The 16618-nt window shown below is 47.1% G+C and overlaps 1 protein-coding gene across 4 annotated transcripts in view; it reads left to right on the top strand.

Annotated features, from left to right (window-relative positions):
* The first annotated feature begins 620 nt into the window (after positions 1 to 620).
* Positions 621 to 16618, top strand: part of LOC135399674 (uncharacterized) — a 28833-nt gene continuing 12835 nt past the window's right edge. Inside the window, exons 1-7 of one of the 4 annotated variants that reach the window (XM_064631405.1) lie at positions 5111 to 5206; positions 5476 to 5629; positions 6786 to 7030; positions 8005 to 8228; positions 9668 to 9907; positions 13768 to 14071; positions 16023 to 16199. In XM_064631405.1, the coding sequence (XP_064487475.1) occupies positions 6848 to 7030; positions 8005 to 8228; positions 9668 to 9907; positions 13768 to 14071; positions 16023 to 16199 (1128 nt within the window). In that variant the 5' untranslated portion in view covers positions 5111 to 5206; positions 5476 to 5629; positions 6786 to 6847. Of the gene's footprint in view, positions 672 to 5110; positions 5207 to 5475; positions 5630 to 6785; positions 7031 to 8004; positions 8229 to 9667; positions 9908 to 13767; positions 14072 to 16022; positions 16200 to 16618 lie in introns of those variants that run through there. The other 3 variants (XM_064631406.1, XM_064631404.1, XM_064631407.1) reach the window with 3 other exon arrangements.

Raw genomic sequence — 16618 nt, 5'->3', positions numbered from 1 at the left:
AATCCAGGCACTTTATAGACCTCTACCCGAGAAACGTCATCATGACTTTGGTAGACAGACTGAAACCGAAACAAATCAGAAGTGGAGGGCTGGGTTCCACGACTAGGCATTTGTTCGCTGCCTCCTATTGAAAGACAAGTAGGACCGAAGGTCGCGTCCCTTTCAAGGGCCATCATATCCCCTGAACACCGTGGCTTTGATCGCGACCGTGTTCACCCTCTGGCTTCGAGCGTAGTTCAACTCTACCAAATCGGTGGCGCTGTCAAACACTATGACGTCATTTGTTTACAAACAGGGAGAGGTCTATTTTACCTCAAGTTTGCTTGCAAATTAAAAATATTAAGCGTTCTCTGTTAGATTTGTAACTTGTGACGTTGGGTTTATAAGCAACACGGTGTCAAACAACGCCGTCAACATAAACTGCATTTAAAGGACCTAAGAAAATCTCATCGAGAACACCATGACAGCACGTCGGTGCCGTAATTCGAACCATTGTCATCTGCGCGTGTAGGCGTGGAGTGTCTACCATCGAGGCAATGAAACCTGCTCAGCAACAGTGCTATCAACATCAATATCAGTAGCGAAAAGTTCCTTTCTGCTTCACCATTCAAGGAACTGAGGTACAACTGCTTGTTCGTGCCTGTCAACATCCCTACAGAGCATTGAAACGTGTGAGTATTCGAGCGAACGGAATGAGGTTGACGTTATTCAGCTCTCAGCTATCATGTTACCAGAAATAATACCATTTGACATCCGCTACGCTTGTTACAATACTTGTGTCCCCCCCCCAAAAAAAAAACTCCCTGTCTCTTTCCGTTTCTAATATTGTACCGCACGATACTAACGCACATGTGCAGCTATGTGCGGCTTTTGTGTGTACTGCCGTAGGGTAGGGGGACTATGGAGGTGGTCCCTCTTTTACACGTAGGAAAATTCGATCTTACATACTGGATAACAACTGAGGCTTTGGTGTGTATTGTCGTCAGGTGGGGAACCTACCATGGATGTAGACGCCTTTACACGTATTGCAGCCCTTTGGTCGTTCAGAATATTTCATCAACACATTACACTCCCGAAAAAGTAACTGACCTAATTACACTTTGCTGCTCACTAGTAACCTAAAAAAATTACGACTCGTGCAATGTCAAATGTGCGTGTGGTGAAATGAGGCCGGATGAAAGTGTGTAGACAAATTTATTTAAGTGTGATGAGTATTACTTTGTGGTCATTGACATGGTTGGTGAGGTATTTGGTGTCGTGAACAAGGGAGCTGTGCTGGAACACCAAGTCTATATGCATGAGCCATGTCTAGTTGTGGGTTGGCGGATGTCTGTGCACAGCAAAAGGTCCATTTCTTTGGGCATATCACTTAGGAAAGTGGTGTTCTTGGTCAGTGAAACGAGACGACGAGAAGCTCGTGCGTGCGGTAAGGCGCGAGTATCTACACGATGAAGTCGCGGATGTGTTCCGGCGCAAATTTCTCTGACGTCGTCTCCAGGAAGGGTGACTTCAAGTGGTGTAGCCAGTACTCAGGAACGCAAGCAAATGACTCTGGCAACTCTGGCCGCTCGGTTGCCCTTGCCTCTGCGACGCGCTCCGCAGCAGCACTTGAAGCCGTCGACTTGTACCGGTCTCTCCGTCTTCATCCACGTCTCGGAAAGACACAGAAGCGATGTCGTATGGAGTGGTGTCTTCTGCGTGGATCTCTACGGAGCGTACATTTAGGGCTGCGAGTGTCAATGAGTGGGGCTTGTCAAGTTGTTCCACGCACTGCGTAGTGATGATGCGTAGGCTGTGCTTTTGCAGTCAAAGTTCTGTGGATGTTCGCCTTTCCGTGATAGAAGTTGAAGTTATTGCCAGCTCACGCAGCTATCTCACTTTCCATCGATAGCAGTTGTAAACTAGCGGGATTCTCCTCCTTACTCCCAAAGCTCAGCGCGCATGCGATAAGAGTTTTGTGCGGACATGCGAATGCCGACGACGCCGACGCGATCGCGGGTAACTCTATGCTATACCTCTGACACCGTAAAATTAAGATGACGCATCGATAACGGCAATGTTACTGCACACAAACATTCGCTAGTATAAACTATAGAATGTACAAACTACTAAAAATATCACAATATGCACATTCGACCATTTGTATGTACACACGTCAGACAAGATTAATCTGTGCTTCTCGCAGTAAAATTAGGTTATAATTTGCATGGCGTGCATTGCTTGTTTGTGTTATTGACTGATTAGGTGAGTCACAAGGTGTGAGCCCATCTTCTTAACGCTTTACACTCTAAATAATTTTACACCTTAAAGGGTGTAAAAGAACATGTGCATGGCGCACACCTTTTAAGGTGTAACGGAACACCCTCAAGTAATCAAGGGTGTAATTGTGTGGAAGGGTGTAAGTTTGACTTCGTCGAAACTTACATCCCCATTTTTTTCTTTATTCACATCACATCACATCACAAGGGTGTAATGGTAACCTGCAAACCATAGAAGAGGCAGCTGGAAATTATTACAGGGGTGGGGTGGGGGATATGTTTATTAAGAAAAAAAACAAAGGAAAGGTGAAATTACAGCTTCACTGCGAAAGTATAGTGTTTCTAGGTTCTACAGAAGGCGCATGCTTGGTACTGTGGAGTGTCGTTGTGGCTATTTTGGCATCACTCTCCGATCACAGCCATGCAAAATATTCTTTAAAAAGCCAAGAATACACTTTTCTCACACTGAACTTGTAATACTATCCAGGTATACTCCTCAGCTGTACCCTGTGTGAAGCAAAAATAGGACATCGCAGACACATGTTGCACAGCACACATATGTTATAGGTGATTGATGTGGGTATATGCGGGTGTCATACATGTAAGACAAAATCACAGGAACTGAATAGTTATGCGTTTATTAGGTTGATATTATGCCATGCAGCATATATCCTACATTACGTAGACATGAAGGTATTCAAATGTATCACTTAATACAGCTTTATCACACAGTAGTAATTTTATATTTTCCAGTCATCTAGCCTTGAGGGGTTAGATGACAGTGTACCAAATGTTGAGTAACTATGCATTTGGTCTTTATATCACAACTTGTATCACAAGCTTAAGTTCTGAGTACCACAAGCACTCCAAAACTGCACAGGAACAGGAATACCTCTAGCCTGTGTAATGGAGCCTGTCCCACCTCCAAATACACCCTCTGTTGCACCCTCATCACACCCTCCTGACAATGTCTCATAAAAGGGTGTAATTCACCTATAGTTACACCCTCGAAAATTTTCAAGCCAAGGTTCTAGGGTGTAAAATAGGTGTAATACATGAGAATACACCAATTTTACACCTTTAAAGGTGTGAAAATATTTAGAGTGTAGTAAGCGGGGTATTAGGAACGACAGGGCAACAGCTTACTCACAACTGGCCAAGCTTTACAATGTCACACTGTCACGATCACACGCTCAAGATGTGACACCCCGTGCAGGGCGCCAAGATGGTATTGCAGGTTTGACTCATTCTGAACGACTTGCAGCTGACTGATCTTCATACCCACTATAGACACGCTATCTCAGTGGCGTTCAGTAAATAAATTAAATCAAACAACAATATAGTTTAGTTTCTGGTTGTTCAGTACATAACGTTACTCTGTCGTGTTCACTTTTCTTACTGCAGATGATAGGTCAGGTATTCTAATATGTGCGTTGCTTTTGGAAGCCTCAGCCTCCCACATGTAGTCACGCGACAGGTGCTTCAAAATGTCAGTCCTGCTGGAGGTTTGCACCAAAGAAGTGTAGCAGACAGTCATTCGTCTCTTCGTGAGTGAAAGTGTGAAACTCATTGACATCCACGGTTGCACGAAAGCACAGTGCCTTGGTATCTCGATAGCACTATACGGCAAGTGTATAAATGGGGGGCGTAAGTTCGCAGGAAACAATGTCTACGGACAAACGTCTACGGAACACGCTCCAGTGCTTTCCTTCCTCAGAGTGACACGCTAGCAGCGAATGGGACCGTACGGACTTTGACATGTGCCTATAGGTAAGCCAGTCGCCTGTTTGCAAGTCCGCAGGGTACCATTCGCTGCTAACGTGCTACTCTCAGGCAGGAATGCAGCGCAGCGTGTTCCGTAAACTTTTGCCCAGCACTGTACTTGCCATGACCTGGTAGCCTGCGAACTGCTGTAACGGCCGAAGCTATGGGAACCCCTTTCTTGACTCACCAGGGTGTCGCTGAACATTAAATGCATAAGGGGGCAAACAATGAACAATGAAACATATTGTGATGTCTTTGTGACATCACAGCCTATCATCGCAGCCTATCATCCGAACAAAACGTCGTATACCGCTGGAAAAGGGTGTTCTGCTCCAACATGAGAATGCAGGCCCACATATGTAACGTATGACCGTACTTAAACCATCCGTGATTATCGATTTAACTGTCTTCCACATCCGCGCCATATCCATCTGACCTAGCATCGTCGGACGACTACATTCGGCAGTCTCATGCAGCGATGCGCGAGATGGCCCAGTGCTGTGTTCTTGATCAAGAGGGCATGCTCTCACAACCTTACATTCGAACATCTTCCAGTCTGGCCCATGCACAGGGAAAGATAACTATTCGAAAAAGAACCATTTTTCAGTTCTTCAGCTTGGCCGTGTTTATCACCATGTAAAGGTTCTTTAAAAGCAGGAGATCAGGAAGCCTTAGCCACTCTTTCGTTCTTGAAGTTCTTGAAGTTAGGAAAGGTTCAGATAGAGGTTCTTGCACCATTGGGCTATTGCAGCGAAGTTTGCCATGTCGCGCGCAGCGCCATTTCGGGCGCGAGCGGCTACGGATGCAACAGTCTCGTCACCGTTCTGCATGATGTTTCAAGCGGTATGGCACCAAGGAAAGCTACAAACCCTGCAGAAAATCCGTAGAAAAAGCTGTGCATCTTGCAAAGTGCGAACAACTCGAGGCCATGTATTTGAAAGTTTCGCAGTCGTCTGCTAAATTACAGCGCGTTGCAACTTTTGGGGCGCTGCTCACTCGCGCCACCTAGCCCACAGAAACAGGCCTATGACGAATGTAAAGTGCTTGAGGAGACAATAAAGAAGTGAAGGAAAGGGGCACGAGCCTCATTCTGTTCCTAACCCGGGAACGGTGTGCTTGCTGTATTTCCTACAAAGAACTCTGGAAGAGCGGTTATTTCCCTGCATGTGTATGCCCTACCACGTGTAAGTGCTACTTCGATTGCACGACCTCCTGTGCACATTTGACATTCTTGTTTCTGTGGGCAATTTGGCATTGCGCCGATTTTTTTACATCTTTTACCTTTGAGCACAGTGACAAACGTTTGATGGGTGCACCCATAACCACACGTACATCGTGTCGTATCGTCGTACCTTTTTTAGGCTGTGTGTAGCGTTATGTACGTAAGGTGTGCACACTGGCAGTTAGGTGGTGTAGGTCGTGGGTTCTTCGATTCCCTTTTTCATTTGTCCAGGGGACACTCCACCACAACCACAACGTATTCTCTGGGTGGCCCACTTCTCCCAGAACCTCCCATGCACTGTTCAGTGAAGTTGATAGCCACTGAAAGACTGCATGACTTCTCCAGAGCTGAAATCATAGCCGCCAATGCAATGCCGAGTTAAATGGTAACACTCGCTTATTTGATGAGGGCTCACAAGTCCAGAACATGCATTGGGAGGACCTCGAAATTGTTTCGTCGGAGAACTGCACTTGAGACCCGTCCCGTGAGCGTGGTGGTGCTGGTGAAAGGGCTCGCCGTTGTCGATCTCACAGAGGTGGGCAACATCACGACTGACGCCCTGGAGGAATGTGCGTCCTGGGCCGACTTCTAAGGGAGCTTGGCCGACTATATCTGAAAGCGTTTGGAGAAAATTTTCCTCAGACGCTTTTAGACATATGTCGGCCATGTTCCCAAGTTTCCCAGGAAAAATCCCAGACGTCACAGCCGGCAGCGGGATTTGAACCCGGGTACCCCCCCCCCCCAATCTCGACGTGACTTGGCCAGCACGCTAACCACTGAGCCACGCGAGCTGATGGCCCACCATGGTGGGTCCCAGCTGGTGCTTCATGGTCCACCTAAAGCGTGTTATCCCCTTATTTGAAACCTGACCAATTAGGACACTGCCTTCACAAACGGGGAGAGGAGGGAGCTAGAGGGATGTGCATGACCTTGACTACGTTCATTGCGTATTGATTCATCTGTGATCTGGCAAGGTTACTCCAGATGTTCCTCTGTGGCATCCCAACACCCACTCTTAATCCAATGTATTGTACCCCTGTCAAGGGATGTCAAAATTCAAGTCACGTACTCGATTGCACAGGCATAATGAATACAAAAACTATAAGCAGTTTACATGTAGCAATCTACATGCAGAATAAACATAGAAAGCTCAAGTTTGTTTTAATATTCACCGTCCCGGTGCCAAGATCAGTAGCGGAAGCAGAAAAATTTCAGTAGCGGATCTGTGGAAACTTTACATGGGGAGGAGAATTTCACCCTCATTTTCCCTTCACCACCAAAGACACGGCTTTGGTGGCGGGGTGTTCGAACCGCTGAAACGCTCCTCCCCGGGCCCCTCCAACAGGTCAAGATTAAGAACGCAAGTAAACATGTTAAAATGCCGCAACGTGAAGCTGACAGCATTGGTCCACTGACAAGACCGGTGACTGAATAGGGTTCCTGCTGCCGCTGATGAAAGCGACTGTCAGCTAATTGCGATCCTATTTTGATAACACTCGTGCATTGTCTAGTAGTTCCTAGTCTCTCTCTCTATGTCCCAGGACAAACGTTAAACACCAGTCGGCTTTTTCTTTGGAGTACATATATCCATAAGTGAGAAGAAATGAGCAACGTAGAGACTTCCACTACTAGACGTGCTAGCTCCAGCTCCAACTCCAGCTCCAGCAGCTCCGAAGAAGTGCATAAAGAGTCTGGGAAGAGTGGTAATGAACCTGCTAAATGCGACGCCGTACCCGAAGCCCGACCAGCGAGCGTGACCGTCGAGGATACGGGCATAGACCAGCGTGTGAGTACATACACCGTCGTTCCTGAGGTTACACCACTGGTGCAGCGCCGGACACAATACATACTCTGAGAGATAAGACGGGATAAAATTGTGATAGCCGAAGGTTATCTGAGTGGACCAAATCCGTTGGAAAAGGGATAATGGTTGAGAAGCTCGCTCCCCTGGTTAGGAATAGACCTGGAGATTGTATGGTTGCTGGACTAGTAAGTTCATAACGCGTTGGCAGGTAGACGTGTACGTTTTCAGCGGCACGAGGACGACTGTCAGGGTGGTATGTTCTACAGTGTACGTGGCGTTTCAAAGGCAGTTGAAAACTCTACAGGGTCCAGTGTAACGGCCTACAAGACATGAGGACATGATAATTTTCAGCGGTGTAGCCAAAGCAATATACGAGCAAGATATCAATCGCAATATATCGATTACGTTCATCGTAGCTAGCGTTGCATTTATAACTCTCTCCGGATAGAAATGTGCAATAACCGGCGACTTGACCACACTGCAATGTAGTGTTTCCAAGGCCGGTCATAACCATCCGGACTAGGCTGGTAGGTCTACAATGCGTCTGCTCTACCGCAAGCAGAAAACGCTGCGTTACGTTGTAGTTAGCGCAGAGGAGCCAGAAGCAATGGTGACGTATACGGCGTGATGAAATCACGCAGCAGGTCCATTCGGGACGATAGGGAGAGGATATGCTCCAAGGAAGTAGCCTCAAAAATATCATCTGGCTGGAGCTGGTTGACAAGGTCACTGACCACGGTCACTGGTGGTGTCTTTGAAAGCATAAGAAAACAAGTGACAGCGTTTGTGTAGCTTCTGTTTGGATCTGCACCATCGCTTTAAAATCTAGAGGGACAGATTTGAGCCATCGGGAGATCTTACAATTAAGCATAGTAACCCGAATCATTAATAAACGGGACAAAAAAAGAGTGCGGAACGACCTGCTGACGTGACCATCCCCTTGCTCGTGCACGCAGGTCCCCGTGCGCCACACAACTTTATATTTCATGTGGACCTTGTGTGCTGCGGGCTTTGTGTCCCTGCTTATTCCCCTGGGTCTTTTCCTTCTTCCTTACACACCTGGCCTAGCCAGAAGACGCTCCACTTTGGGTGTAGGAGGTGGATTCAAGCACAATGTAGAAGAACCATCTCACTCTGTGTGCTCCACAAAGTTGACAATTCGCTCCGTTGACATGAAAAAGTAAGGACCTGCCTTTTCTTTTGTGCACCTGTGTCGCTGGCAGTCTGCTAATAATACATAACGTTGCGCCAAAGTACATAAAATTGCCTGAGCCATAGCTGGGCCTCGCATCTCCACATTTTTTATATCTCAATCAATCAGCTCAACCGCACGTCGCCCTAATGGTCTTGGTGACCCCTCCCGGCAATGTAGACTTGGGTCCTCTTCGTGTGGTTCCTTATATACAGGGTGTTTAACAAATTTGTTTGCAAATTTAGGGCAAAAATTACAAAATAGAATTTACAAGGGCAGCAAATATGACGTTTTTTTGTTTGTTTTTTCAGGTGAGTTACACGGTTAGGCGTACATTCTGTTGGAGAGAGAATATACAACTGCTAGATGACTAATTACCTAAACATTATTATGATTAAATGTTTTCGAGGAAATCTGAGAGAGCAGAATTAAAGCCCGTCACCATTTCAAGCTATCCCATCCTTTAGAAAATTCTGAATCGCGCACGTACTTCACGATATCCATCGCCAAATTTTGCTATGCGAATAAGCCGAAACCGAAACTACGTGCTTCGAGAGCACAGGAAGAAGACCACCTCCAGCGTCGACCGTTTATTGGTACAGCTGAACGGCGCCTACTCCAGTGAGCTCCATCGCTTCAAAGAACGCGTTCTCTCGGGCGTGGTATGAAAGCTGTTCTTCCTGCCGTCACGACGCGCTTGGTTTCGGCTCCTTTGCAAACCAAGATGTGGCAACAGATATTTCAAAGTGCGTGCGTGTTTCAAGACGTTACATTTTCCTAATTAAGAAATTAGTTAATGGTGATTAGTGATATAGTAGTCGCATATTCAATCTCTCCCGCTTCTTTCTACCCGCCGTATCACCGCTCGTCTTTCCTTACTTCATAAATTTTACTATCATAACACTCTTCCTAGATAAGCTCTATTTTCACCTCCTCATCACATATCCAATTACCTAGACCATTCTGAGAAACTATTCGTCCCATTTAGCTGTACAAATTATTATGCTAACCCCTTCGTCCCTAAGATAGCTAAAGACTGCAACAACCTGCCCGCCTCCACCGTCGCCGTCCCTGATCCTACAAGGTTTCGGAAATTATTGGAAGCATTATATTTATAGTCGATGCATCGTGTGCCACTCCCCTTTGTTATTCTGCACGACCTGATGATAAATAAAGAAAGAAAGTAGTTACATATTGAGTCACATGGAATGTCCACCTAGCCGTAGCACTAACCTGCAAGAATGGCGTCTGCGGTGCTCTAATAGATTTCTTTACCAAAAAAAATTGCAACGCTTGAGAAAAACACCTTGCATTTGCACCAAATTACATCTCGAAATTGGGGTAGATGAAACAGGTACAAAACTAAAGTGTTACGTTTGTTGTAGTGCGACAGGCTCCTGTCTTCAACATTTCTCATTGTTCGTAAGGTCCACTCCTGGAAATATACCGTTCAACCAGACCATTGTTCTTCGTCGTCGAGTGATCTGCATGCTGAGCAACAGGAATTTCAGGCCCCAAGAAGCACACCTAGCTTCCCACTTACCTTTGCATTTCTGCTCCTGCGTAGTCTTCGGCTACTTCAGCACTACAAGCGACGGTAAAATAACCCCGCGCTACAAGCAAGACGTGGCCTACCTTACTACTCTCGTCGCAGCTGTCAAAAAGAGGTAGGTTTCATGTGGTATTGAGAGTAACCCGTAACATAGTTCCTTTTTTGGTAGCTCGTTACTTTGGTGTTCCAGTAACTTCTTAAAGGAACTGTAAAGTGAATGGTAAACCTGTAGAAACTATATGTTTTTCTGAATGCTTGTAACTTTGAATCTTCAGATATGCGTAATAGCTCTGCTGTCCATTGGGGATGTTTTAGCTATATAATTTCAGAGAATGCTGCTCCAAGCACAATCTGCCGATTTCATGACGCGGCAACCTTGAGGCGACACGTGCACCATTGAGAATGCAAGCAATTAGGCTAGCCACCTTGGAGGTCGTGGCCAACCGCAATAGACGACCTGCACCCCTACGTCACCGATTACGTTTCGCCGCTGCGCAAAGCATGCTGGTGGGCACCTATCAACCTTATCAGCCTTTTCCGCCTATCAGCCGACGCGTTTTCCCGCTTTTTGCCCACCACAGCAAAATATAACCTCGAACCAGTCTTATCGTGACGTCACATGTTTGTAAACAGAGGGTCGTCTATATGCGCCTCGACGCCCAAGGTTGGTGCATCCCTGAACACTAGAACGTAAACCACACATCCGTAGAAATTTCCTGGGTGCGGGGTTTTGCAAACAGCACCGATACCAAGCGTCCTTCGCGGCATCTATCTTTTGGTCACTCTACTCATGCCGGGGGCCCTATTCCCGTCAAAGTAATCGACCTGGATTACTTTGTGTCTCGCCTGTCGTCGCCTGTTGGTCGTTACGTGAAGGCGTGAAGAACAGAAATGAATGTCACGCGCCCTCAACCAATAGTTGGGCTCTTGATCCTGCAATCTTCGTGATGAAGAAACAGGTAGCGCTCTTCGTCGTATAAATTGTTCGAGGCCAACCAACCTTCAGAATCGTATCGTTTTATCTTCCGATTGGAAGGAAAGTTGATACATAAAAAGGTGGACGCCCCCATTCTCAGCTTATCGGGAGACAGAGCGATATCATTCGCGATGATGATTGGCATACTGCGTGCTATGCGGTAAAGAACGCCCCCTGTTAATGCCTAAAAATACGCTGTCTAGTGAGAAAGTATGAAGAGTGCAGGATCAAGTGTTCGACTATTGGTTGAGGGCGCGTGACATTCATATCTGTTCTTCACGCCTTCTTCACTTAACGACCAATGACAGGCGAGACACAAAGCAATCGAGGTCGATTACTTTAGCGAGAATTGGGCCCCGGGACTGTGGGTAATGGCGGCGGAGCAGACTACATGAAGACGCGGAGGGATTGAAAGGCCAACAGATGACGCACATCTCACAGATATTCTTGCAGGTTACAACAGTCCAAACTGACTTCGCAAAAGTTGCTGTTAGTGTTCAAAACAGGTCTAATAGCAATTAGTAACCCGTCTCAAATGCATTACGTAGCACTTCAATATCACGTGATACCTGTTCGCCAATCCCGCTCGGGCTCCCACTGTTTTTCTGAGAAAATGTATATATATAGAAGGGGTCGCCACCGTTCAGTTTCTATAGAAGTGTTCAAAAGTAATTAATACGAAGAGTATGAAGAACTGAAAGATGATAACGTGCGTGTGTCACATCAGTAATCCAAGTTCTACATGGTGATATCTTAAAACATGGCCCTCGACGGCGAATGACAGAGAGGGAACCACATCATGGGATTTTGGATCTTTCCAAGGGGGTGGGGAAAAAGTGCTTCCAGGTGGTGGGCAGAGCGTGCACCCCCATTACCTCATTTCTTGAAGGCAGACACTGCGGGCTGTACGGCTGTTCGGAAGTTCATACCATTACGACATCTGAGAAGAATCATGACCTATGAATAAAGAGCAGAATTTTCACAAGTGACCTTGGAGCTCCACGGGGTGTTCCGCCCTTACCCCCAGTCAAGATTGTAGAAGAAGAAAGGCTCCAGCGATGACATGGTCATGTGACAAAGTGAAGAAAAGGGTCCACGACCAGCAACGACTACAGTCTGGTGCGTGGCACCAAGGAACAAGGAGCTTGAGACTTGGGGCCTTCTGATGGTTAAGATGTTTCTTATGGCTGGAACGAACCTGTATTCCTAACTGGCGCAGTCCACAAGATGCCAGAAGAGTCTTCGCTGGGGTCTGCTTATCCAGAATAGGCAACTATGATGACCATTCCGAGAGTTCAGCAGTGAAGCTTAGGCCATCGTCTCTGTCTGACCGTCTTCGGGACAATATCCTTCGTCCATGTCTGCCGGCGCTGATCTTCTCACCTCACTGCAGTCTTCGTGTGGACACCGTGGATACCAAAGGCCTCACCCACTGGTGAGGCCTTTTCTCCGGGAGAACCAGGGCCAGGGAAATAGATGCTGAGATGCATCAATTACGGGTGGAGCTGCAAAGTTTGAGGGCAGAAAGCGTTTTCTGGAAGCAGTTGAACTTTGGACCCAAAAGTCAGATGGCGCATGATAATTTTGAAACAGGGAGTAACAGTGGCTGCGTATTTGATACGAAGACTGTGCCAGATCTCACACTGCCCACAGTGGACATGTTAGACGTGGTGGAATGGGTAGAACTTGAGGACGTTGAGTCGATAGTCGTCGAAGACGCAGTAGGCCTAACTGGAGAATACTTCGAGCACTTCGTAGAGGAGCAGCAAGACAGCGCATTTCTCTCCGACGCCTGGGAACAAGTTGAAAAGGAAGGTCGCGGTAACGTAGAGAACGACTCACGTATGGGGTCCAGATCGGATGACTTTTACGACGAAGGATCTCGTAATACTCCGGAAACAGTTTAAGCAGCAAGACAGCGCATTTCTCTCCGACGCCTGGGAACAAGTTTGAAAGGAAGGTCGCGGTAACGTAGAGAACGACTCACGTATGGGGTCCAGATCGGATGACTTTTACGACGAAGGATCCCGAATACTCCGGAAACAGTTTAAGCAGCACGAGTGAAGGTCGTGATGAGCCACCAAGTATCAAGTGACCGAAGTTACGTTGCCACGGATAGAAATGTCGCTTGGTACATTAGCAGGGCGACCATCTGGTCTCAGATACACAGGCGCTCCTTTAGTTTGTGATGAATGTGCGCAGTGGAAACATTCTCTGATACCATACCTGTGCAGCACTGGGGCACTGTTCGAGCTCACTTGCAGGAGGAGTACAACCCGCTCTTTGATGGTTACGTCGCTATTGATGTTGCGATAAATGGTGTCTAGAGAATCTGGAATCCGGGGATAGTTATCGGTACGTCGCACGGAAAGCCGATAACTCGGCAAGGGTCACTAGCGACGCGGTATTGCTTGGCATGGTGAGAGGGCAACGGAACCGTTTCTTTTGAACCGAAACGAAAAATTCCTCGGTTCGCCACCCTGGAAGCAAGTCTACGGGGATGATGCCGCGCTCTTGAAGTGGGTGTATGAATGGTTTAAACGTTTCGACAAGGGCGGGACTACGTTGTCGACGTCCTCAATACGCCAAGAGAGGCTCGTGGTTGCTTCTCCATGATAATGCCAGACCACATACAGTCTTAGTTATGCCAATTGCGCACCCCCATACTAACCTGATTTTGCTACACCTGATATCTTTTTTTTTCCTCGACTGAAAATCGCCCTAGAGGGCAAGAGACTTGCCGACGCATCCGACATCCAGCGCTCTGTGATGAGATGGCCGAACACCTTCAGAAAAGACAACTTCACCCGCAGTTTCCAGAACCTATACAGTCGTTCTCAACAGTCCATTGTCCTGGACGGGCGACTGTCCTCAATCATGCACATACCTTTGTGTTCTGACCTCATTGACCGACCTTTATCGTGAAAGGTCGTACATTATAAGCAAGTTTGCTGGAGAGTTTCTACCTTTAATTGTTACAAAGTTCGTACTGTTTGCAGTCCTGTGAATATGCCCGTGCTCCTGTCACTCGGCGGAGATGAATCTTCCGGTGCAAATATATCACTAGCGCTGCGCAGCGCTAGTAGACGATCCATCTTTGGCTCTGACTTTGCCACATACTTGGTACGGCTCGGACTCAGTGGTGCCTACCTGGACTGGCGAACTCCAGGAGGCGAGTGCGGCGATGCAAGTGACCGCGACGCCTTCGTAGACTTTATCACCAGCGTCCGTTCAGCACTGTCCTGGATCATCCAGAAACCTGTCATTATTATCCGCGTGCCAAACGACAACACCAAAGTACAGGTAGGAGCCCACTTAATGGTGCCATAAACCAACAAGCAGCTTGCATGTTTGCTGTCATTTCATATCGTAATGTTTCTAAGTACCTTTCATTGCGGCACACACATGGCATGTCGCTTTAAACTATCTTAATACGCTGTCAAAATTGCCATAAAATCTGTCGGGGCGACGTCTGGTTCGAAAAAAAAGAAACATCTCAGAAGGCAACACTGGCGCTCATATGTTGAGCTTTTTTTTTTGTTATGAATATGGTTTGGTTTCCACGCTGCACGCAGTAGACGTCGCCACTTTAGGCCCAGTGTTTCCTGCATGCAATGTAATTTTGCAGACATTCTTGACAGGCAATACGAAATTGCTGTCTACATCGGCACAGTGTTGCACGCAATATTCAGTCTTGAATTTCTGAAAAACTGAGATCGTGATTGGGAGGAAAACTTTGTCGTTTGCTCAGGAGGGCTTGTGCCAAGTACAATTCGTAACTGATGGCTTTAGAGAGCGCCTGAATTTTCAACTCAACTAAATTATATTCATTACCTATTACCAGACGAAAATTGTAGTATCCATTACGTTACTCATTCTTCCTCCACAAAACGTAATGTACGCGGCGTGTTCAAGTCAAACCGGGACTTTTCATTTTTCGCAAAAGTAAAATGAACTTACAGGTAAGAAATTAGTTTTATTTTTCAACGTAATCTCCAGCTGCACTAATGCACTTGTCCCAGCGTTTCACGAGGGCTTGGATGCCAGCCGCGTAGAAATCCTTACTGACGCGCCAATGCAGTGAGCACCAATGATCGGACCGCATTCTTGACCTCGTCATCGCAGCTGAAGTGGCTGCCCCCAAGGAACGCCTTCAGTGGCCGGAAGAGATGGAAATCGCTGGGGGCGAGGCCTGGACTGTAAGAGGGATGTGGCAGCAACTCCCAGGCAAGTTCCTGTAAGGTGCGCGTCGTGAGATGCGCGTTTTGCGGGCGTGCATTGTCCTGTAGGAGGAGGTCTCCTTTGGTGATGAGGCCCGGCCGCTTTTGCTTCAGCGCCTCATGCACATCCCTGAGAACCTGGCAGTAATATGCACTATGGATGATGGTACGACTGGGCAGAAAATCAACATGAACAACGCCAGCCTTATCCCAGAAAACCGTGGCCATGACCTTACCCGCAGACGGGGTGCTTCGGAACTTCGTGGAACCTGGCGAGCCCGGATGCTTCCACTGTTTTGGTGCGCGTTTAGACTCAGGAGTGAAATGTTGCACCCACGTTTCATCGCACGTGATGATCCGATCAAGGAACGGCTGTCCTTCAGTGTCGAAACGGTACCTTAGCTCTTGGGAGATTTCCAGTCTTCTCTGCCGGTCAGCCGTTTGCACCACTCAAACGCTTTGCTGCGGCTAAGTGTTTCGTGGCCATACTAAGCCTGAGGTCCTCTGTGTATTTCAGATGACTTTATGCCTTCATTCACGAGAAACTTCATAACAATTGGCTGTTCGATGTGTCCGCTCACCTCGTTGTCGGTCATCTTGTCCAGCACATGTCTTCTGTTTTGCACAAACTTTGTATCTCCAGGTCGTAAACGCGGAGGTCTGTCGCGTGTGAAAATCACGAAAAAGAAGTAGCGCGAGCCATTTGTACACTCAGGAGACAGAAAGTCTCAGTTTGACTTGGAACACCCCTCGTATTAACATTGACTTTTAGCTGAGACGTAACGCATTACTTCCCATCACTGCCCCTGATTTGTTAAAACCGCGTTGCGTACGCCATTTTGTTACAATCAGCATAACTGTGTCCTTGAACCCGTTACGCAGTGAGGTTTCGTTTTGAGAATGAAGCGGCACATAACTACTCTTATCTGTAGCGACCTGAGAACAGATTTTCACGAGATGCATGAAGTGGCCTGCTGCGCCGATTCTGAGAATATCTTACATGATCTCGCAAACGTTCGTGGGTTCTCACACAGAACGGGTTCGACATGATTCGCCTCAACAGCATTGTCGACTACATGGTGATAGCGACAACTTCTGAGGTTGACTCACGGTCCTTCGGCGACGTCATCGGGTGCGTCAACGACCACAAGGTCGTAATAGAAGCTCATCTTTATTTCGCCAGCACCTTGCCTGCATCTGCTGCTAGAAAGGTAGCACTCATGGGAATACTTGTATGTCATTAAAGCCCGGTTTCACCAACGCCCATTAACATTTGATCCGAGATCAATGGCCTCTTAACGTGAATTTAACGCGTAACTCAGGTAGTTACTGTCACTGAAGCATTTATCATGTCACCAACTAACGTTTGTAAAAAAGATTTGAGTGTTATCTTCAAGTTTCAGCTACGCTTGATCTCGGTTTAAAGTTAAGCAGCGTTGCTGAAGCCAGGCCTCAGTTGGCTCAGAGCCCCCGGTCCTGGACTTTCCCTTATACATATGTACATTGTACATACCTTGTACATATTTCATCAGTATACTATACCCTCCAGAAAGGTAACCTTACTACGTAACCACGAGCAGTCAGAATTATAGCGTCAGTTGGAGAAAACGGGAGCTGTGCGACCCTTCTC

This window comes from Ornithodoros turicata, chromosome 7, assembly GCF_037126465.1.
Source record: "Ornithodoros turicata isolate Travis chromosome 7, ASM3712646v1, whole genome shotgun sequence".
Lineage (NCBI taxonomy): Eukaryota > Metazoa > Arthropoda > Arachnida > Ixodida > Argasidae > Ornithodoros > Ornithodoros turicata.
The sequence above is the reverse complement of the archived record's forward strand: the minus strand, read 5'-3'. Positions and strand labels throughout refer to the sequence as shown.